The 22,982-nt window shown below is 48.0% G+C and overlaps 1 protein-coding gene across 3 annotated transcripts; it reads right to left on the reverse strand.

Moving 5' to 3' along the window:
- Positions 1-12,633: 12,633 nt before the first annotated feature.
- Positions 12,634-22,593, reverse strand: GLUL (glutamate-ammonia ligase). Of its 3 annotated transcripts, none has more exons than XM_081111875.1 (7): positions 22,320-22,593; positions 19,367-19,545; positions 17,783-17,944; positions 15,833-15,979; positions 15,319-15,446; positions 14,919-15,118; positions 12,634-14,357 (listed from the first exon to the last, which is right to left on the reverse strand). In XM_081111875.1, exons 2-7 carry the CDS (start codon positions 19,530-19,532, stop codon positions 14,039-14,041), a joined length of 1,122 nt encoding a protein of 373 aa, XP_080968001.1. In that variant the 5' UTR covers positions 19,533-19,545; positions 22,320-22,593; the 3' UTR covers positions 12,634-14,038. The 3 variants fall into 3 exon arrangements, with proteins under 3 accessions (XP_080968001.1, XP_080968000.1, XP_080968002.1); XM_081111874.1 differs by having other exon boundaries at positions 21,228-22,443; XM_081111876.1 differs by lacking the exon at positions 22,320-22,593 and adding an exon at positions 19,946-20,108.
- Positions 22,594-22,982: the final 389 nt, after the last annotated feature.

Here is a 22,982-nt window from a genome sequence, read left to right on the forward strand (position 1 = left end):
GTCACCCAGCTAGTTTGGGGATCATAAAAACAAATGCAGAGCGCATATACCAGGAACTTCACATTCACATGCCTTAATTCAATTTTTACATCAACCCTACAAGGTAGATAATCTAACAGGCAAAGCCACTGATTTGAGGCCACACAGAAACAGTAAAAGGGCAGAGCTTGGATCTGAACCCACATAATCTGGCTCCAGAGAGTCTGCTTTTAACCACTACTCTTCATTCCCTGGGTCCACTCTCCCAAGCTACCTCCCCTGCCTGCCACCTCCCTTCAATGTCAACAGAATGTCCTCACCTCACTCCTGCTCTGATGGAGGCAGGCAAGAAGGATGGTTCTTTGGTGTAAAAAAAAAAATAGCAGAAGAATAAAGGGAAGATGCCCGCCCTGGAGGACAGGAAGGGGCGGAGGAGGTAGCTGAAGAGGGTCGGGGCCTACAGCCTCTGCTGTGTTCCAGGAGGGACTGGCCTTGTCTTCCTGTCTGGTAGTTTGGAGCAGGAAGTTATAATGAATGTGGAATTCATGGAGACTTGGTGAGGTGGGGGTGATAAGCCCCAGGAAATGGTATGAAAAATTATGTTCATAAGCATTTTTTCACATCCCACTTCCTCTGATATAAAAGCTGATCTAGAATGAACCAGACTCTTGCTGTTGCCCTCTCCCACACCTCCTGGGATCCCAGGAAAGACAGCCAGGATGGAGGCAAGAGCTAGGGGGCTGCAGTTAGGAGACAGGGGTCCAAATGCTGGCTCTGCCTCTTAACTTGCTGTGTGCACTTAAGCAAAATAATAATTGCCTTCCTCTTCTTCTTATCACCAGGAAGTAGGAGACATAGATGGCATATCATAAACATGATGGACTGCAAAAACACAAAACACAACATCCAAACAAAAACTGAAAGCACAGCAACAGAGTATGGGTTGTTTAGTCTTGTGATCATGTAGCTCACGGGAGCTGCAGCTGGTTGCTGCTACCCAACATTAAGAGGCAAGAATGGGCCCTGGCTGGCTTGGTTCAGTGGACAGAGCATCAGCCTGTGGACTGAGAAGTCCCAGGTTTGATTCCAGCTAAGGGCACATGTCTGGGTTGCGGGCTCCATCCCCAGTGCGGGGTGTGCAGGAGGCAGCCAATCAATGATTCTTTCTCGTCATTGATGTTTCTATCTCTCTCTCCTTCTCCCTTCCTCTCTGAAATCAATAAAGAAATATTTTTTTTTTAAAAAAAAGAGAGAGACAGGATGGTATTGATTATCATTAGCCCAGGAAAAGATCACAATTCAAAATTCAAAGTACAGGTTCTAATGTACACGCATTGCTTTGCAACATAATAAAGTTGAAAAATCGAAAAATGGTAAGTCAGTGACATACAGGTACATTACCTCTTGAAGCCTTAGTATCGTCATCTGCTAAGGGACAGTAACCTACCTCTCATGTCGGAGTCGTGAGAATCAAATGAAAACTAGCTGTGATTGAGTGCACGCAGCTGGAGCTTGGCGTGTAGCTGGCAGGCCCTCAGACTGTTGATCACATCTGGATTTGGGAGACAAATTCAGGGAATACCTGAGCAATGGCAAGACTCAGATAGAGGGTCTTAGTGGCAGCCGCTGGTTGAAAGAGAGGCCTGGGCTATTTGAGTTGAAGCTATATTTCCAACAGCAAGCACACCGTTGTTTTTTACTTTGAAATTTGTTTTTACTTAAAAATTCTATTTTGTCATAACATAAACCTCCTTGTTGAGAAATTAATTTTAAATGTTTTCATTATAAAATGCATTCTCATTATTAAACATTTATAAATGTTATGAAAATCAACCATAATTCCCTCATTTAATTTTAACATTTACTATATTTCACTGCTTCCAGTGCATGTTTTTCTTTGTTTTGACTCTGATAAGATGTTGATAAAAACTAATTAGGTTTTGTTTGCTCATGGGAAAAACTGTAAATATAAGTCATATAAATAGATATAAATATATAAAAAGACAGAGACTTTTATTTTAGGGAATTGACTCACGTGATTGTGGAAGCTGGGTGAGCCTAGAATCTGATGGGTTAGGCCAGCAGCTGGAGATTCAGGGAAGAACTGCAAGTTGAGTCTTGCTCAAGGGACGTCAATCTGTTTCATTAAGGCCTTCAACAGACTGGATGAAGCCAACCTCCATTATTAAGGGTAAATTGCTTTACTCCAAGTCCACCAATGTAAATGTTAATCTCATCCAAAAACATCTTCACAGGATCATCCAGAATAATGTTTGATCAAGTGTCTGGGCACCATGGCCCAGCCTAGTTGATACATAAAATTAACACTTTGTAAAAACCTTTTAGAAATGAAAACTATGAGGCTCAAAGGAACTCTGTATTACATAAGTCGTTTCTTACACATTAGCTGCATTCGTGGAAACAATTTCAGGTGTTCATCTTTGAGCAAGTTCAGCTTAACTCCAGGAGTTTTCTAGTAGGCTGTAGCAGTGTGTGTGGAATGGGTTTACTCTCTGGAGGTAGCAAGCACACTGCTTTTCCTTAGATTATATGATGGGGTTGGGGGCAAGTAGAGTTGATGGAGATTGTGGTGAGGGGTTAAATCACATGACTTCCTTTGGTGGGGTCACTTGGCTTGAAGGAAACAGGAGGGACGATGACATTCTGACTGTGCCTCCTCAGGAGATAATGAAATGTTCTCGTGTTTCTCTAGACCACGACCTCTGGAAAGCATGCCAGCCCAATCCTGATGCTCTAACAAAGTTCCATCATCCCAGAAGGGGGCTTGAGGTGGCCAAGGCCATAAAGGAAATTAAAACTCCAGCAACAGTGGAGAAAGACTTCAGGCCAAAGAGAGGATGGAAGTTGGAGCCATGAGCTCTGCTATTTCTATCTTCTCTGGGATTACAGCCAGGCTGGCAGGCATCTCTATCAAGAAAAATTTGCAGAGCATAAGAGCCAGTAGGTCACATGGATCTGACGAAGGCACAGCCCCACCCCTGCCCCACCTCCCAACACATGTCATCAGCAACCTTAGTCATCCCCATCCCCTAAGATAGAGGTGGCCTTAGCCGGAAAGGTCAGTTGACTTAAATAGCTGTGGCATGCACAGCAACTTTCCTGGCCTGAGAAAGAAAACCCAAGCCATGAAGGATGACGTGCAGCTATTGCTACCTATGGTCGGGCGACAAAAAGGGAGACTCACAAGCATTTGTTAGACATCTTCTGTGCTCCCGACTCATGTGCGTTTGCACGTCCACATAGTGGCCTTACTCAGTCCTGAGGGCTGTACATCATTATAATCATGTTATAGGTGATGAAAAGATTAAGTGACTTGCCCAAAGGTAATGGTATTAGACATTTCTCCTTCCCTGACTCAGTGCTATCATAGATGTGGTGCTATGGCACTAAAAAGTGTAGATGTTTGTTCTTTTAGAAATATCATAAATGCGTGATTTAAAAAAACTGTAGATAAAAATAGTCACAATGTTTCCTAGTCTTGTCTCGAGCAAGTCACGACCATCAGTACTTGTAAACCTTTCCAAGAATAGTCTATGAACACAACCAGATAAGAATGTGTGTCTCTGAGTGTGTGTTCTTACACACACACACACATACACACACACAGTAAAATACAATATGCTCTTTTCCACCTTGCTTTTTTAACTTAACAATACAACTCCAATTTCTCTATCAGTACACATAGATCGTCATTGTTAGCAGCTGCATAATTCATATGAATAAACCAAATTTATTTAAACCATTGGTTCCATTAGTTTGCTAATATAAGCAATGAGGCAATGATCTTTCCTGTACATGTTTTTATGCACATATGCAAGCATATCCAATCCTAGAAGAAGACTTGCTGGGTCAAAGGGATATGTGCTTGGCAAATAATGATCTGCAAATTGCCCTCCTAGAAGGATTCCCAATTTTCACTTCCTCTAACATTACCTGAGAGACTGCCAGTGATATCAACCTGCCAGAAAGGTTCAGAGCATCTTTCTCTGCTGTGTCTGACTGAACCAGTGCCCAGACCCAGGACTTCTGTTTTTAAGTCTAGTGTTTATTTTGCCTTTTATGCAAAAGTTACCTTCCATATAGACATGGTCTAAAGGAGGTGGGAGAAAGTCAAATTTTAAATGAAATTTGAAAGGATAATGTCACCATCTTTATAGGTTAGCTCCTAGGAGTAAATCAAGCAATACAAACTTATGAACAAATCTCTGAACAACCTGAGTGCCAAAGGCCAGCCCCATTTCTGAGTCTCATTAAGTCCAATGCTTGCATGGAGCTACTTTAAAAAGTTACCTTGTCTCCACCGGATCTCCTGAATGTCCTCCCTGGGCCTCACTGGGCTTGTCTGGCTGGCAATAGTTCCCTGTGTAGATTCAGGAAGCTTTGCCTGCCTTCCCTAAAGTCTATTCTCCAAGAGTGAGGGGCCTTGTGTCCGTCCACTCAACTAGTTCGCAAGATGAAAGTGCTTAGAGCACTTCTTTGATTCATGCCATGAAAATGGGAGGGGAGCCCTAGCTGGTTTGGCTCAGTGGACAGAGCGGCCGCCTGTGGATTGAAGGGTCCCAGGTTTGATTCTGGTCAAGGGCACATGCCTGGGTTGCAGGCACGATCCCCAGTAGGGGGCGTGCAGGAGGCAGCCGATCAATGATTCTCTCATCATTGATGTTTCTCTCTCTCCCTCTCCCTTCCTCTCTGAAATCAATTATATATGTTTAAGTTTTAGAAGCGATGGAACACAATCTGATTTAGGTTTTTAAAAGACGACTTTCCTTGCTGCGGGGAATACACTATGTAGAGCTTGGAGTGGAAGGAGAACGACCATTTGCAAGGCTAAAGCAGACGTGAGAGAGGATAGTGACTTGGAGTGGGAATGCGATGGTGGCGCCAGGAACACAGAACTCTCGGGTTGGCTTGGAACATTAGAGGACCATCTCTTCCATGGTTGTGATGTTTGAGGAGAAAGTGTGTGTGTGTGTGTGTTGGGGGGGGGGGGGGGTGAAAGGTAGTTCTCAGTCTAGTGGCTCCCCACCAATGAAAAACAAATAGCATACAAATAAGTCCTCGGCCTTTTGAAAAGCAAAACTTACACGTCCAGGGAATACGTTAGCAGCGGGGAGGCGTGCTCTTCAGGGCCAGTTCTAGAACGCATTTTTCCCGGGGACAACATACTTTGCTTCCATATTCCTTTCGTTGTCTGCACCTCTTTTCCCCCTGCCTTTCATCTAGAAGATGCCCTGGGCTGCCTTCTAGCTCCTACCCGATTAGAAGCTGGAAGTGGGAGGCCCGGGAAGCTGAGAACCATCATGGAAAACTCCGGCTGTTTGTTTTCCTGCTTAATCCGTCTGGTTATTTAAGCCCCGATGGCAGCTCCTTCAGAATGTGAGCCACTCATCGCCCTTCCAGTGAAGTCTTCTCAGATCAGAAAGGGAAGCCATCTGGATAGGACACCCTCCCTCGGAGACCTTCCTCCCTTTCCTCCCGGCCCGCCCCCGCGGAGGGTCACGCCCCAACCCGTTTTGGTGAGACATGCCCACTGGAAGATTCCGCTTCGTAAAGAGAGGAAACCAAGGCGCCGAGAAGCTGCGCTGAGCGAGGTAGGTCGGAATCACTTCCCCGAACAAGGAAGGAAAAAAGGGGCTTTTCTGAGGGGTAAAACCTAGCTTGCCTGAGAGGGAGAACACAGGCAGCTTCCCTGAGTGAGGAACAAAGAACGCGCTTTTCTGAGGTAGGAACAGCCTCCCGGAGGTCAAGGCGGCTCCCGGCGGGAGAAATCTGAGGTGGAGGCAAAAGCACAGGCAGCGAGAACACGGGTTCTGGAGTAGAGCTGAGGCCACGCCACAAAAAGGAAGTTAAAACAAAGAACGGGCTCTGTTACCCCTGTCACTCGTACAAAAAGGGGAGACCCGAGCAGCAGGTGACGCAGTTCGCGAACCAGGCTCACCCTAAACACCGAAAGCCAACTCTACTGAGACACACGGGACCGGACGGGACACTGCCTCTTATAGAGGAAGTTCCCTCCCTCCCAAGGTTCCAATTGGTCCAGTTTTATGCAAATATAGTTTCAAAATGGGTCCCAGTTCTGATTGGTCGGAATCAGACCAATCTGGTTGGTTGTTATGGAGTAGCTCTGATTGGTCGGTTTCGATGCAAATGAGGATCTAGCTGTGCAGTTCTGATTGGATGGGGCAGGTCTCAGCTCATTGGTTAAAAGACAAAACCAGGGCTTCCCTGCAGTGGTTGACTCAGAGTAACATATTGGCACAGTGAGGGGAGGGTTTGGGGGGAGCTGAAGCGGGGGAAGGAAGGGGGAGGAAGACTTCAGTCTGAAATTCTTCCCTGTATGCAGAATACAGGAGGAGTCCTTGTCAGCAAATGGGCCCTCGGTTGGCCATGAAGCGTTCATCTCAGCAGATAAATTTCCACCTGGGGTTCACATCAAAGATTCTTTCTTCTCTGGATCCATACTTCTCATACCAGGAGGCACTCAGGAAGACTCAGTGTCCAACCAAGAGCTGATTTCCAGCTGCCAGCGTCAAAAAGCAAAAGTCCTCTGTTGCTAGAGCACGTTGCTAGGGAACGAAGAACCCAGTGTTGCTTTGATGTGTGAAGTGATTTGTGTCAGGATGTCATTATCCCACATCGCTGTTATGTAAGAATGAAGTAAGTCCTGTCATGATGTCATCATTCTACATCTGCTGTCATTGATAAGCAGTCAGCAGCCCATCTGTGGGTCCACTGGGGTCTTATCTATAATGAACACATGGAGAAGCAACTATGGCAAGGGGACGTTATAGCTGTAAACACTGGGAGTTTGTGAGGGATATTTGAGACTTTCCGTTTGGGCCAGGTGACCCTTCCCTAACCTAAAAACTCCTCCAGATACCTTTGGGGCATTCTTTCGCGTCTTGGGGAGACATTTCTTCTGGATGGTGGTGATATGCCTCATCTGAAACGGCTAGAAAGCGACCCGCCTGCCTACCAGCACTGGCTCTCTGTTCCCTAGCAACGTGCTCTAGCAACAGAGCACTTTTACTTCTGCGCTGGCAGCTGGAAATCAGCTCTTGGTTGGACAGTGGCTCTGCTGAGTGCCTCCAAGGATATAAAGGTACACATCATATTAAATTTGGACTCTATTTCTTCACCTCCCCTTGCCTCGAACTATAGTGTGATTAATCTGTCATTTGTTGGGAACATGTTATTTCTTTATTTTGCTTATTAAGAAATATTATCCTGCACGCTAGTGGCTTGTGAAAGTCGTACAGCGAACCTGTGCTAGATGAATGACTGGCAAATACAAACCCAGTTACTGAGCATAACTTTTGCTGCCTCCCCCAAACAAAATAAAAACAAAACACCTGTCTTTGACCTCTGCTCCTGATGTCTATCCAACTTCTTGGAAGCGGGCTGTAGTGGGCTATATCATCTTCTGAAATTCAAAAAAAAAAAAAGAAAGAAAGAAAGGCTTCCCACTGGGGCTTCCTCACTCACCAGCTCGTGTAGTCAGCGCGGAGGCTGGGTGAATGGAGACAATGTCTAACTCTGAGTGCTGCGCCACACCAGGCTGCTGCGGTCTCCAACAGGGGCACCAGTGGGCCCTGGGGGGATGCCTGCAGGCAGCGGGCACTCAGGGACCTCCTCCACAGCCTGTGAACTAAAGGCTGCCCCCTCGCCCGTTAAAAGGAGGGCTAAAGAACTCTTCAGGTTGCCTAGCCCGTCACGGGAGACCAAGAACAGAGGAGCAAGAATAAATGAAATGGTCTCCCTCAGTCTCCACTCTCCCCTCTGTTTTTTCTTCTCTCCCGTCTCCTTCTCCTTCCTTGCTCTCTTTCCCATCCCCTCTCCATTTCTTTGATTGTTCTTCCCCTCCCACTCTGCTATGACCTCTAAGTTGGCTCAGCATCACTGTTCAAGATCTTAGTTATATAATATGGCTTATAAAAGCAAAATAACTCTGCTGCCTGCCATGCCAGGCCGGGCAAAACCAGAGTGAAAAGAAAACACCTGGCGCTTGGCACCTCTCGGCTTCTTGGACTCTTTGCAAGGCGGATCAGCAGGAGAGGGCTGACATGTCCCAAGTGCACCAAGTGTATCTAAGTCTCTCTTGAGACCAACTCAGTCCGGGGAGAAAAAAAAGAAAAAAAAACATGTCAGAGACAAGGGAGGGAGTGGGTGTTGGTAGAAACTCAATGGTTACATAATGTGAGGACTAGAGCAAGACTCTTCCATTCCTTCCACCCTTTGTCACTACCTCTGAAATTCTCAGTCCGCACTCTCCTAAAAACTTTGCAATATCCCCATTCATTTAGTAGCCCCTGGAAATGTTTATTGGGTTTTCAGTAGTTGTGTAGACAAAAGGGCAGGGACATACAAATATTTTCATACTCCTAGAAGTGACTTACTTTAACATTGTCCCCAGGTGATGTCCCTGGGTCCAGATCCTGATTAAGGCAGAAATATTAATGTGGCCCCCTTGGGTTCCCTCCTGGGATTGCCGTGGCAAGAATATAGAAATCTTTGGGAGGCTAATTGCCCATCAATCACACCTGGAAACAGGTCATTGGACAGATGGGCATGGCCACTGCAAGCGCTCAAAATCTAAATATGTAAACTCCCCAACAAAGGAAGCTCAGCCCTTCTTCTTTCTCTTGGCTCCAGGGTCCTGGGCCCTCTTGAGACTCCTGCTGCAGGGGGCAGTGCGCCCCTGTGCACACACGGCACCCCACCATGTTGGATTTCACACGTGGATTAATGGACTGGAATCTGGCCTGAAAGCTAAACCACACACCTGGCTGCAACATGGAACAGGAACTCTGGATGCTGGCCTAGTTGCTGACTCTATTGAACACCCAATGCCCCTCTTCAGGACCGGCTTAGAGGAAATGGGACATTGCAATCATGCCAATAAAATCTTCTACCGCCTCTCATCCTCCCGTGGGGGGGGGGGGGGCTTCTGAAAATGCTGATTTCAGCAGTGCCCCAAGAACCCCACAAACAATGGAGGATTCCCACGTGTGTACCCCTCCAGCAGCAATAGGAGGAGTAGAGACATGAAGAGGAAGAAAATAATTTCCATTCACTTGACCTCTTCATCCATAGGCTTGCATGAAAACACCAACAATAGTGCTTAGCTGGCCCCCGTTTTATTTATTAAATTTGGAGTATCTTGAATGTCTTTTCCATTTAATGTCTATAGAGCAGTATAATGTGGTCACAAGGGAGCAGTTACTCTGAATTTTTACTGAAGTCAGTAGGTCTGCTTACTAGGTCATGTGGTGGAGGAGCTGAGCAAGCTGAGGCGAGTTACAATCTCAAGACAATGCAAATAAGTCCATCTGAGACCCATGAGAAAGAGGACAACTTGCTGAGGTCCCAGCCACTTATAAATGCAATTAATCAAATGATAACAGGAAGTGCATGAACATTTCCTCTGTAACATGGGACTAGGATATCATCCACCCCCTTATATCAGAGGGGCTCTGAGAAATGAATTATAGACAAATAGTTGACAGTGCCCAAGAACCTTCTGTCTATAAAGCCCTGGAAAGGGCAGAATTAGAAAGGGTTGGCAGTAGAGCCATGCTTTAACAATAATCGTAACTTCTATGCTCCGCCTCCTTGTTCCTATGACAGGTTCCCAACCCAATGAATTCGTTTTTGTGTACAGCTTCTAGAAGAGATATTCTTAAGTTCCTTTCTCCTTTATAAGATACTATAACCTTGGCAAAACGTTCATGTAGGATACCTGTGCTATGTACCTATTGTGTGTATGTATATATATATGTGTATACCTAAATATAGTATATTTATATTGTACATATGTGTATGAGCATTTATCTGAATATTATAAAATCAAACATGACTTAAAAATATATTGTTATTGATTCCAGAGAGGAAGGGAGAGATAGAAATGATGAGAGAGAATCATTGATCGGCTGCCTCCTGCACACCCAACACTGGGGAATTGGAGCCCACAACCTGGGCATGCGCCCTGACCGGGAATCGAACTGTGACCTGGTTCACAGGTTAATGCTCAACCACTGAGCCATGCCGGCTGGGCTCAAATATGACATTTTAAAAAATGAGTGTCGGTGATTGAACTACAAGCTATAAAATGCCAGGGCTCTGATCAGCCCAACCATTTACAGTAGCAATGTACCTGAAACCTCCGGAATTATATGACGAATTGCCACTTTATATTAGTTATAACTCATAAAGCAACATGAGGCTCCTGGCAGCACACCTTCAACCAGAATTAACCAAGACGGCAGAGTCATTAAAAGCCCAGGGAAACAGAACTTCGCTTAGTGCCATGACTGGATTGTTGAAACACAGCCAAAGCACTAAGACCTCTTGTTGGAGGGTTTGACACCACCGGATAGAGTTAGCTGCAGGCATAGAGCTCACAAATCTGATACTGAACAGTAATTTACTAAGCAAGCACTGCCGGCAATGTGACAGGTCTGGGGATAAGGTCCTGAGAAAGAAAAGGAGGATTCCTGCCTTCACGAAGTTGTCAGAAGGTTCTATTGAGTGATGAGCTTTCTTTGGGACAAGTTACTGGGCAGACTTTGCGCCTTATTGGTATAAGGGCCGAGCAGTAGCAGGAATTACCTAAGAGCAGCCTTTGATGAGATTGGTGAAACTCCAGAACCAAACGGTGGCTTAGGAACTTCTTTCATCCACTCCGTGTGCCATTCTACCTGGGAGCGCCCAGCAGTGACCATCCAAGGCACTCCCAGGAATCTTCTCTTAGCTCCCTGGCATTCCTGTTAGCGTGTGCAGTCATCCTTTAGCTCTTCTCCTATGACTGGCAGGATGAAATGAAGGGAACTTATGTTTAACATGGAGAGTTCCTTTTGTGCAAATTGGCCTCTGTCTCTTTAAGGCTGAAGGCTTGGCTGTCATTGTTTAATCTCACTGATAAAGTTATCATGTAACCCAGTGTCTGTTAAATGAGCTATAAAAAACACCTTTGAAATACAAGAGAAGTGCATTGTGACCTGCAGGTCACATCAAATTCTAGGCAGGAGGGCAGGGAAGGAAATACCCTCGTTGCTTCCACCTAAATTCTGATCAAATTACTCTAGAATTCTTTGTCACGTAATCTTCGTCAGGGAATTGGTTTCAATGAGCAAAAAATCAAAGTGCTCAAGTCACTGCCTCAATCTAGGGCCCGCGCTGTGCAGAGCCCAAGCACTGCAAGGCCGACCCAGCGAAGAGAAGACGAAGAGCTTCAGTTGAAATAAGAACCACCACGTAATCTATCAGTGAAACCAGGAAGACACTGATAGGGGGGCACTCTTAATAATCACGCTGAAACAGTAGGTGCAAACTGGGACTAGACCCAGCAAATTCAGAGGTAAGATCATCCATCCTACTTTGAAAATCAAATTGTGCCTGGAGCCAACCATCCTCGAAAAATCTAAAACAAAATACCGAAGACTGGAGCAAACTAGTGACCTGCCCAAAGAAAACTCATTTGTTCGCTGTAACAGGCCCCAGTTAACTCCGAACTGACTGAGGACATCACCTTTAAAAACAGAAATATGAACAAGATGTGGTGATTACTACTGGCCACAATACCCGACACCTTAGGTTCAAGTGTTGGATGAGTAAGTGGTTTTGCTAGAAATATGTACAACACACTATGGAGCCGGAGGGAGCTCCTACCCGGCCTGAGGTAGAAATGAACTAAGGCAGGAATGAGCCAGGAGAAGGTGGAAGAACTTCCAGGTAAAGGGACCAAGAGCAAGGGCACGGAGGTGTAACATGAGCTTTTGGGGAATCATAGGCAGCTCGCTGGTCTAGTGCAGCGGTCGGCAAACTGCGGCCCCTTGGGTGTGCCTCTTCCACAAAATACCACGTGCGGGTGCGCACATACAGTGCGATGGAAACTTCGTGGCCACACTCAAGGGGCCAAAGAGCCGCATGTGGCTTGCGAGCCGCAGTTTGTCGACCACTGGTCTAGTGCAAGGGAAGGCCCATCCAGGGCATTATGTGGGCTGGCTGACCCTGAGCACACCCAGCCTCGGAAGGCTTTAACCAGGATAGCAACGCGGTCAATATTTGCCATTTAGATGAATCACTGGCAGCTGGGCAGAGGATGAAATCGAGACCAGCTAACAACACAAATACTTCAGGCTGCTATAAAATTATGGCAGAGGAGTGGTTCAAAACAACCTGACAGTGTGGTAGGTCAGAGCCCAGCTCTGAGGCCAAGGGGTTGGGGTGGAGGGTTGTACTCTATTATGTCTCTAGGGCTGAGATATGTCTTCATCCAGAAATGCCAAATACCCAAAGTACAAGGAAGAGTTGTTCAGCAATATGACTCGATTTTTAATTCCAAAAACAGGTAAACTTGAACTTATTTGGCCTCTGAAATACTCATGCCCCCCCACCCCCCTTTTTGGCAGGAGAGGGAATGAAATGGCACACAGGGATTTAAAAGAAGCAAGTCAGAAGATATAAATGTTAGCTTGATTTAGAGCTGCTCTGGGCAGTTAACAGTTTGTTTACAACGAGGAGTTATCTAACCCTGAACATACTGTACATGGTAATGAGATGTCGTCACGGCAAAAAAAACCACAGCCAGCTTGCTGCCCCAGCCAACACAAAAACAGCCAGGAACAGTAGGGATGAAGGTGGGGTTTGTTTGTTTTTTATTATAAAAGAAAAAAATAACTCCTCAGTATCTTAACGAACGAAAAGGAATATTTCACACTCAGAACAGACACCAGGATACAAAATTACAAGTGTTTAACCCCAGTCTTGTCCCCCTCCCCTCTAGGAGCAGACAGGAAGGAGACAGTGGGAGCAAACAAGCAATTCTGTAAGAGACTTCAAATCCCTACAAGTATGATTAAAATCTAAACTGGATTTGCTTTAAAAAAAAAAAAAAATTTTTTTTAATATATCAAAAGGCCTGCTTTAGTGACATGCTAGTCCCCCAGAAAATAACCCAATACCCCCCTTGTCAGTAACATACATGCTCAAGTTGACCAGCCAACTCATAATTCTAAACCCCTGTGCATACATGTGTCTTTACAATCCAAAGCCAAGGGGCTCGGGTGACTGTTATTTGCTCCTGTTAGCCGACCCGTGTCCAGAAGGGCAGGCAGGGCACAGAGAAACCCTTAAATGGTAGTGAGTGTTTAACAGCCCCGACGAGCCAACTTCTCGAGCACTGCCACCCTCACCCCCTCCCCTCAAAAGGTGAGCCTTATTTCTAATCAGACTTCTCGCCTCAACTTTGGCTCCCAGCGACCAGAACGGGTTTTGTCCTTTAGAAAAAGCACACAGATCTGCACACCCATATATATAATTTTTTTGTTTTTGCATTTAAATATAAAAATACTACTCTGATTTGTGTTATAAACGGAGGACCAAGCAACGAGAACTTTTTCTTCGAAGGTAGGGCTACCCATCCCATGCCTTTATGCCAAGCTTGCCTTCCAGTGAGGGCGCTCAGCCCCAGGCCAGGGAAGCAGGTCACTGCCAAGGGGTCACAGTTGGCAGGTAAGAGGGCTTCCTGCCTGCTGCCCTGCCCCCCCTTTCCTCATTCTCACTTTCATTAGAAAGCTGCTTATAACCTTTTATGGAACTTCCCAACCAAAGGGAGTTTCTAACCTAGTCACAGAGCAAGCCCAGCACTCCTACCCCCTTCAGCTACCTCAAAGAAGAAAAAGGCCCTTCCCCTCCCTTCACAAATACTATGCTCACTGTCCAGATAGCTACGCCTGTTGGACAAACACCTGATTAAGTGAAGCAGTGGTTATGTTTCCCCGCCCCCTCCCCACTAACACACTAGAAAGCTTCAGTGATAGGGGAAAAAAAGGGTGTGTGTGTGTGTGAAAAGACTAAGAACTTGACCCCGCTAACCTGGCCAAAGAAAGCAAGAGATATTAACTGGGCAGGAGGAATAAAAAAAGACCTTGATATTCTGCCCTTTTGAGTTACATTTGTTATGACAATTGAGGGGCGAGAGTGGGCGCGGGATGAAGAAGTGATTAGAAGGAGCTGGATGGCTGCAAGTCTAGTCCACTTAGTTTTTGTACTGGAAGGGCTCATCGCCAGTTTCGTTGAGAAGACACGTGCGGATGAGGGCTTCTGTCACTGCAAAGGGGTCGCAGTTGGCAGAGGGGCGGCGGTCTTCAAAGTACCCCTTCTTCTCCTGGCCCACAGACCGGGGAATGCGGATGCTGGCACTACGGTTGGCCACGCCGGCGGAGAAGTCGTTGATGTTGGAGGTTTCGTTGAATCCGGTGAGGCGCCGGGCATTGTCCCGGCCCCCCTTGGGATCGTAGGCTCGGATGTGGTACTGGTGCCGCTTGCTCAGCCTCTCGATGGACTCCTCGATGTACCTAGAGGAAACAGAGAAGATGAGGGTCCGTCCACCTGTTCCCAGGAAATCTGTCCTTCAGAGGCAGGAGTAGGTACGGATTCAAGAATGGAGTGACTTATCTATCAAAGACTTTTCCCAGTTTCCAAGTCACCTCCGCATTGCTCCAGCAGAGCAAATGCTCCTCTTGTTCCTGGCCTGTCCGGGTGCTCAGAAATAGTGCCAGACACCCAGTACCTGACATTTGTTGAATGAAAAGATCCCAGACTTTCTCTCACCCATAAGCATGAAGTTCATTCATATGCTTGTACTATTACTAATTTAGTTCTTATTAAAGATTTTCACATGCCATGAAGCTACGTCAACTTTCCCTATTGCCACCCTTGAGTTCTATTCCTGGAGTCATTTTGACACTTTTCAAATAGGAACAGGACCACAGGATTAGAAGACAGTTTTTGAAGCCAAGTGGCAAAAGCTAAGGTCCGAACTAAGAAGTCTGGCTTACTCATCCCCAATATATCACGTCCCTGGCAAGTCTTCTCACACAGAAATAAGATGGCCCCCAGCAGGAGAAGGCACTCACTTCAGACCGTTCTCCTCTCGCATGGCCTTGGTGCTGAAGTTGGTGTGGCAGCCTGCACCATTCCAGTTGCCAGGAATGGGCTTGGGATCAAAGGTTGCGATCACTCCGAAGTCTTCACACACTCGGTGCAAGATGAAACGGGCCACCCAGAGATGATCTCCCATGTCAATGCCTTCACAGGGTCCTATTTGGAATTCCCACTAGAGAACAAGAAGGTTGGCCTTGAACATAAAGCCAACTGCTCACCCCACTCAGAAGCTCTGAAACCCGCTCCCTTCTCCCCTCTAGTCCATCCAACCTTTTAGGTTTTGGGTTAAGGAGGGGAGCATCAGCCACCCTTGCTACCAAAAAGCCTCTACTTGCCTAGTGATGGGGAAAGCGGCGGATGAGAGCCGTTTACCTGGGCGGGCATGACCTCGGCATTTGTCCCTGCGATCTTGATGCCAGCGTACAAGCAGGCCCGGTAGTGAGCCTCCACAATATCCCTGCCGTAGGCTCTGTCTGCTCCCACGCCGCAGTAGTATGGACCTGTAGAGGCATCAAGACGAAATGTTGAGAGAGGAAATCCAGAACACCCCCCACTTTCCACCTAGAATAAACAGCCCAAGGTCGGCAATCAGAAAGCTCTAACACTGGCTCTCCGGAATCACTGTCCCCGCCTTCAGCTGGCAGTGGGGCAGTAGGGCAGGGGGCTCCTCAGTGGAGCCAAAGGTTTCCCCCCAGTATCAATGGCTAAACATCTATGTTTGGGTCTGGGTAACATGAGGGCACAGTATTATTCCAGCCAGTCTCAGGGACACTCCCATAGCTTTTTGATCCACAAGGAGTCACTGCCATCTCTGGGGAAAGAGACTTTCCTCACCAACTGAGCAGCCGGGGAGGAGCCAAGTTCACCTCTCACCCAGGAGACTTACCTTGGGGTCCAGGGAAGCCATTGGAAGGCCAGCCAAAAGGGTGCCCATCTGTGCCCATGAGAGTATATTCCTGCTCCATTCCAAACCAGGGATGCTGATTGCTCACCATGTCCATTATCCGTTTGCAGGTATATCTTAAATTGGTCTCTAGAAAAAAAAAAGAGACAACAATCCTTTAGAGCAGTGGTCCTCAACCTGTGGGTCGCGACCCCTTTGGCAGTCGAACGACCCTTTCACAGGGGTCACCTAAGACCATCCTGCATATCAGATATTTACATTACGATTCATAACAGTAGCAACATTACAGTTATGAAGTAGCAATGAAAATAATTTTATGGTTGGGTTACAACATGAGGAACTGTATTTAAAGGGCCAGAAGGTTGAGAACCACTGCTTTAGAGACATCTGGGCAAATATACTGAATCTCGGTGCTGGTGGGGAAAAAAGAAGTTCTTGCGAATCCACGCAGCCAAAGTGTTGAGAAAAAGCTAAACTGGCCCTGTTTACCTTGCTGGGTCTCATTGGTGTAAAAGAGGTAAATGGGAGATGCTCTAATTAAACACTTGTAGGGAGGATCCCCAAAATTTGTTATAATCAAGTCACACGACAGTGGCTCCAGGAAAGTGCAAGTGTTCACCTTATCAGCATGCTGGCCACCTTGTAAGTACCCAATGCCAGGCACTTACACTGTCTATTGACAAGACAGCCGCTTGTACAGCCAGACCTATTTCTAGTTTCTTGGGCATTTAGAACCAAACCTACAATTTTTATTGAATCACTTGTGCATTGGGAGCCTTGAATTCATTTCAGATGAGAAGATTTAGTGCTGAGTTATAAAGAATTGGATAGTGCAAAAGAAAAACATTACAATGAGATGAGCTCAACTGGAAACAATTCCTAAGCAAGAAGGGAACTTTAAAATAAGTAAATACAGACGTACTGACTGCTTAACTATGCTCCAGGACCCATTTAAAGAGGTCTACATCAAGAAAAATCCACAACCAAGTCTTCCTCACAACCCTGAGAAGGGTATTAGACATCTCCACCTTTACAAGTGAGAAAATGAGGCTCAGAGATGTTAGGTGACCTGTCCAGGTTACAAGGCAGGCAGCAGAGCCAGGAAACCCATGACTGTCTTGGCCATCAGAGCTCACGCCCTTTACCACAATGATATGGGCTCTCAAAACAAAGGCATTACAAAACTAAGTGACTTGCCAAAAAGTCTCAGTGCCAAAGTGTAGCAAGAGACTACACAGAAGTGAGATTTCAGCTGAGTTTAAAAAGATGAATGACCGAGAACTGGGAACGATAGGCATGCCTGACGAAACCCAAAGGTGCAGTTACAGCAAACCTCGAGGTAAACGTATGTTATCAATGAACCAAGAGGCTCATAGTTCAGTCAGTGGACAGACAAGGAAGAAAAGATGTCTGGAATGAAGCAGCAACCAATAGTTGATGTCAAACTGCTCTCAATTATTTGCATATATTAACTCATTTAATCCTTCAAACGACTTTAGGAGATGGATTTTATTACTCATTTTAAAATCAGGATAGGGGAATGAAGGATAAGGGATAAGTAACTTGCCCAAGTTCATAGCTAAGAAGTGGCAGATCCCAAATTCAAACCCAACATTCTAACTTCAGAACCATGTTCTTAAAATCTACAGGCATGCAGGCCGGACTGTGTCACGGGGGACTCCACCAGCAAACAGACTTAGAAGAATTCAATTTTATGCAACCAACAGGAGACCATGGGAGGATGGCCCACTTTACCATTTGGAATGAGGAAGTTCAAGGTAGAGAGATGCACATTCAACCCCCAAATCCTCCCCCTCCCCCCGACTCCTAAAACATTGAGACAGTCCATTACTAATTTGGCAATAGCCTCTCCCTCCCCGTTCTTCCATTCATGAATTGGGGTGGGGGTATCCATATCTATCCGATACACACCTGCAGGTTTGCGGTTGTATTTTAAGACTTCACAGAACACCAGCTTGTTGGGGTCCTTGCGGAAAGGGTCCCGAAACATGGTAGCAGGAACAAGATACATGTCACTGTTGGAGCCTTCAGACTGCATAGTACTAGAGCCATCAAAATTCCACTCGGGCAACTCTGGGGTAAAGAGAGGAAAATTAAGTTAAAAATGCACAGCTTTTCAGGCAGCACGCAGCCCTTCACTCACCCGTCTACACTCCCATTTCCAGAAAGCCAGTGATGCATGTCTGCCACTATTAATATGCACTGTGACGTGTGCACGTAGCCCTACAGTTCTTTCTGAGTTCTAGTAAGACCCTCACATCACTTCCTTAACGAAATAACAGTCACAAGAACAATCTATGAATGATGGTTCTTCCCTTAATAAGACCACTGGACACCAAGGAGACAAATGGAAATATTCTGACATCAGCAGTCAGTCATCATTTTAAATATCGAAATAGGAGAAACAAGGATTCTCAATTCCCCCACTAGATCATCTGTGTTTCTTCTTTCTCTGATTCATCACCCCCTCCCTGACTGGGTCTATGGTCTGTCCTTATTTTATAGATGAGGAAACAGTTGACCAGCAGGATGACTTATTCAAGGATGCTCCCACAGCACTTATCCACTTCTCCCGCTTAAAGGCCGGTCTCTTCCTCTCTCCAGCTGACTGAGTTCTCCGAAGGCACAAACCAAACTCTTACCTGTACCCCCAATGTCTTTCTAATACCTGCCACATAGCAGACACACAAGGTATGTTTTATATTATGGTCATTCATTCACTCAAATGGCAAGTTCTCAGAAGAGGCAGCTATCCTAAAAGTAGGTAAGAGGTGACAGTTGTTCTCTGATCCCTTTTTCTAGAAGGAAGAGGGCGATGGCTTCCCTGGTCTAGACCCAAAAAATAAAGGCTACAACTCATATAATGACTGTTAGTGGAACAAGTAATCAGATTATTTAAAAATTCCCAAAAGTGGCTCAGCTGTTGAGTGTTGGCCTATGAACCAGGAGGTCATGGTTTGATTCCCCAGTTGGGACACATGCCTGGGTTGCAGGCTTGGTCCCCAGTGTGTGATGTGCAGGAGGCAGCCAATCAATGATTCTCAAACACATGAATGGGCTGGTCCTTTTAAGAAAGCACTTTAGGGTGTTGACTTTGCATCTAGAACCCCAATAATATGAGTTCAAAACAGTAGTCAAAGAGTTTGTAAAGTAGATGTCTCAGTCAGATTAGAGCAGTGGTTAACAAACTGGGTTCCTGGGGGGCCCTTAAGGCAACTAAAGGCTACCCAAGTCCGCAAAGTATCCAGCCCCCTTGTACCCCCGAACCAGACTTTATTTTTTGTCTTATATATACTGACTTACACACAAGATTTCATTGAAATAAAGGAGTCCATTGTGGCCACGCTTAGAGGCAGTGTAAGAGCTTAATGTTGAGTGAGTGAAGTCTGAAAAGACCTGCCTTAGAAAAGCTTTCCAAACAGACCAATAAAGAGGCCCAATCTAGTGGCTTGGTCTCAGACTGCCCACCCAGCACAGACTCCCCACTCTGCTCACCTTCTATACTCTTGGGCTCACTGTCCAGGGTCCGGGTCTTGCATCGCAGTCCTTCTCCAGTACCGTCAATCCAGATGTACATAGCTTGGACTTTATCACCCTGAGGCAGGGACATGTACATCTGCTTGATGCCTTTGTTCAAGTGGGAACTCGCTGAGGTGGACATGGTGGAAGTTGCTCTGGTGAGAAAAAGAAAATAAATAAATGAAGAACACCAATTCCAAAAGGATCCTCTACAGGAATCACTCTATAAGGACAATGAAATCAAGAAGTCACCGAAACCGGTTTGGCTCAGTGGATAGAGCGTCGGCCTGCGGACTGAAAGGTCCCAGGTTTGATTCCGGTCAAGGCACAGTAGGAGATGTGCAGGAGGCAGCTGATCGATGTTTCTAACTCTCTATCTCTCTCCCTTCCTCTCTGTAAAAAATCAATAAAATATATTTTAAAAAAAGAAAAAAAAAAAGAAATCAAGAAGTCACAGAGGGAGTGGTGACCCCCTCCCTTCAGAAGTTACATACTTCAAGGGTCTATTTATTACTCTGCTTTTGGGGGGATTAAAGATTTATATGAGACAAAAACCTCCTTATAAGCTTCCTCAAGCTAGAATCTTGAGGGCTAAGCTTTATTTTCTCAGTGTGGCCATGGCAGGGAAATGGTTTTACTTATTTATTTATTTTTATACTAAGACACTGGGGAGGAGGGGAGGGAACCCAAAACAAAAGACACAGAAGTTCAGAAACACAAATTTACAGAACAGACGTGGTCTTCTAATACAAACAAAATCCAGCCACAGAAAGGCTTGGCTGCCATGGTCTCTGGGTGAGTCTTCCCTTTGCCTGGCATCCTTAGTGGGCATGTCAATAAAAAACCTGTTTTGAAGATTCCTCCAAACCCTGGAGGGGGGAGGGGGGGAACCTCATTCAGATAGTAGGTAGGATAAAACAAGGGGGTTAGCCAGGCTTGAAAAACCGGTGGCTTCCTAAAAGAGCTGCAGTCCTTATAGTCACCAAGATTAAAAAATAGCTGATCCAAGTTGGATCCTAAGATGCACGCAGCCATCATTTCCATCAGTCAAAGCCAAAATTCTCACTTCAAGAAGGTAAGTTTGAGAATGACATGCTGAGATTTCCACTAGAGAGCTTTTCAAGGAATGAGGGGATTCCCACTAATACATGAAAAAGATGTGCAGTTTCAAAAGCTGACGCCTGCTAGAAACTGCAAACCAACACCACAAAACCTCGGAAAAGAAGGCACTCTGCAGCCACAAAACCTAAGAGGAATCAGTTCTACTGCTCCCTCCCCCCCCACCCCCTCGGTGGCCAGGGGTGGCTCAAAAGGGAACATATTGTTCTCCTCCTATGACTTGGGCAACTCTGAAGTACAATGACAAAGTTTCTATGGGCAACCGTCCATGTTTACCCAGCTGAAAACATCAGCTTCTTCCAATATCTTCGCCCTTCCCCTGGGGAAGAGGAACTCGCCTCTCAAGTCGCCCTTTGCCGACAGTCTTAGAAGACTCGGTGGGAGTGTCAAATCCCACCCTCACCCCCACACCCGCTTCTTAAGTCCAGAAGGAACAAATCCCCCGATCCCTTCACAGCTCCCAATAAAAGCTACACAACCCAGTCTCCGGCTTTCCTCCCAGACACCAAGCCCACTTCCTCCCATCAGCCTGGGTGGGGGATGATCTTGGATCTTCTGCTCTTTTCCGTGAAACACGTTGGTCGCCAACAGCCTAGTTGTTTACTGTATCACCTGGTGCCACGGCGTGCCTAGTTGACCCGGTGAGGAGGAACACAGGGTCCTGCTGTTTCTGCAGCTGCCGCTGGCTGGAGAGCCTCCTCCCGGTCTCCTCACTCACCCCAGCCACAGAAGGTCAAGCGGGTCGTTGAAGTTGCACTCTTTGGCCCTTCTCTTTTTGGAGTGGCGTTCGTGCCTGTCCTCCTTGTCCCGCTCTGGCTGGAACATGCTCCGGGGCGAGGGAGTCGAACGTGGCGAGGGAATGGAGCCCGGAGAGGCAGCGGGAGAGAGCGAGGGAGTCAGAGAGCGATCGGACCAGGACCCGCCGGAATACGCATGCTGGTGGCTCGTGGTCTTCATCGTAACTCGCGATTTCTCTCCTGGGTTGTTCATGGAGTAGGCGACAAAGCCGAAGCAGCTGGGGGGCTGCTCGGAGGAAATGGACTCCCGGTCATCTTCATCTTGCTTCGCTGTCTTCACCGAGGATCTGCGGCTCCGGGAGAAGACCCCTGGGCCACCCCCGGGGTAGTCGGAATAATCCACTTTGAGAGCAGCCCTTTCCTACTGAAATGTCCCGACAGTTGGTGCCCCGCCGCCCCTCGGGCCCCCGGCCTGATCTCAGGGCCTGGCCGTGGGAGCCATACCCCTACGAGGCCCAAGGCTGGGGGACAGCGCGCCGAGGCCGCCTCTCCTCGGCCAGGCCAAGCCTCTCCACTGGCCAGGCCCGCCGCCGCGCCGCAGCCCGGGGTCCCCATTGTTCAGTCACAGTGGCAGGTCCCCGGGACGGGACCGCAGCCGGCGCTGACCGCACTAACACGGCCACTCGCCTCCACGGAGGCCGCTAGAAGAGCATCAAGACCACGACGATCGCCGAGGCCCGCCGCCGCGGGGGAGGAGGGCGCGCTCCCGCAGGGGCCACCCGGCGACTCCATCCACCGCGCGCACAGCACCGCCCGCCGAGCGACCTCCAGGGGCGGCGCTCGGGGCCGCCGGCAGCCAGAGGCCGATCAAAACAAGTCCCCGCCCTCCTCCAAGCCAGGCGACCGGCGCGCCCCACCGTCGCCAACCCAGGCCCCCCGAAGCCGGAGCGGCGCCAGCCCACGAGGCAGCCCGTCGGCCGCGGGGCAGACGGAGGCCGGGAAGCGGGAAGGGGCCGAACTCCACGGCCGGGTGGCGCGCGCCACCGAGTCCCCGGGACCCGCGCGCCGCTTACCTGGGGGGCGAGCAGGCGGCAGGGGGGCAGGGCGGGCAGGCCGTGAGAGCGAGGTGCAGAGAGGAGAAGAGAGGAAGCTAGGAGTGCTGCTCAGACACTCGGCTCTTCTCCCATCCTCGGCTCTGCGGGGCCCAGCGCTGCCCGCACCCTTTATCGGCGGCCCGGGCCGTCCCCGGCACCCTGATTGGCTCCCAGCGGCCGGCAGCCGGGGCGGGTCGGCTGATGCGCGCCCGGGCACCGCGGCCATTGGGCCACAGGCGGCGCCGCCGGGGAGGGGGCGAGCGCGCCGGGAAAGAAAGAAAGGGAAAGGGCCCTGGGGGAGGAGCGCTGGAGAGGGGAGGGGGCGCCAGTGCTTGGGCGGAGGGGAGGGGTGGGGCGGGAAGCAGGGCGGGCTGCGTCACGAGGGGCGAGTTCCTGCGGGAAGGACCCTGCGTGCCCTCGCCTTCCGCCCGCCGCCGCGGGGCGTCCCTGCCGCGCCCACCGGGCTCTGGAAGCGCGCAGCAAGCCGCCCGCAGCCTCCGTCCCTGCAGCCGTCAGGTTGGATTAAGTTGCAAGAGTCCTGTCTTTCAGGAGGTCCTACTGCAGACCCCGTACGAAATTCTGACCCCGCGGAACATAAATTTGCCTTTTGTTGTTAGAGACACCCTCCCTCCCAGCCCCATT

The sequence above is a fragment of the Myotis nattereri genome, assembly GCF_964212035.1.
Source record: "Myotis nattereri genome assembly, chromosome: 18".
In the NCBI taxonomy this organism is placed as follows: Eukaryota; Metazoa; Chordata; class Mammalia; order Chiroptera; family Vespertilionidae; genus Myotis; species Myotis nattereri.

What these genes read in the sequence shown, in the direction of transcription:
- GLUL (XM_081111874.1), bottom strand. Translation starts at nt 21,499, where the DNA reads ATGAACAACCCAGGAGAGAAATCGCGAGTTACGATGAAGACCACGAGC. An exon ending in CTTGACCTTCTGTGGCTGGG is followed by an intron (nt 19,546 to 21,227) that starts GTGAGTGAGGAG and finishes TTTTCTCACCAG; the next exon opens with AGCAACTTCCACCATGTCCA. An exon ending in CGAGAGGAGAACGGTCTGAA is followed by an intron (nt 14,358 to 14,918) that starts GTGAGTGCCTTC and finishes TGTTTCCTCTAG; the next exon opens with GTACATCGAGGAGTCCATCG.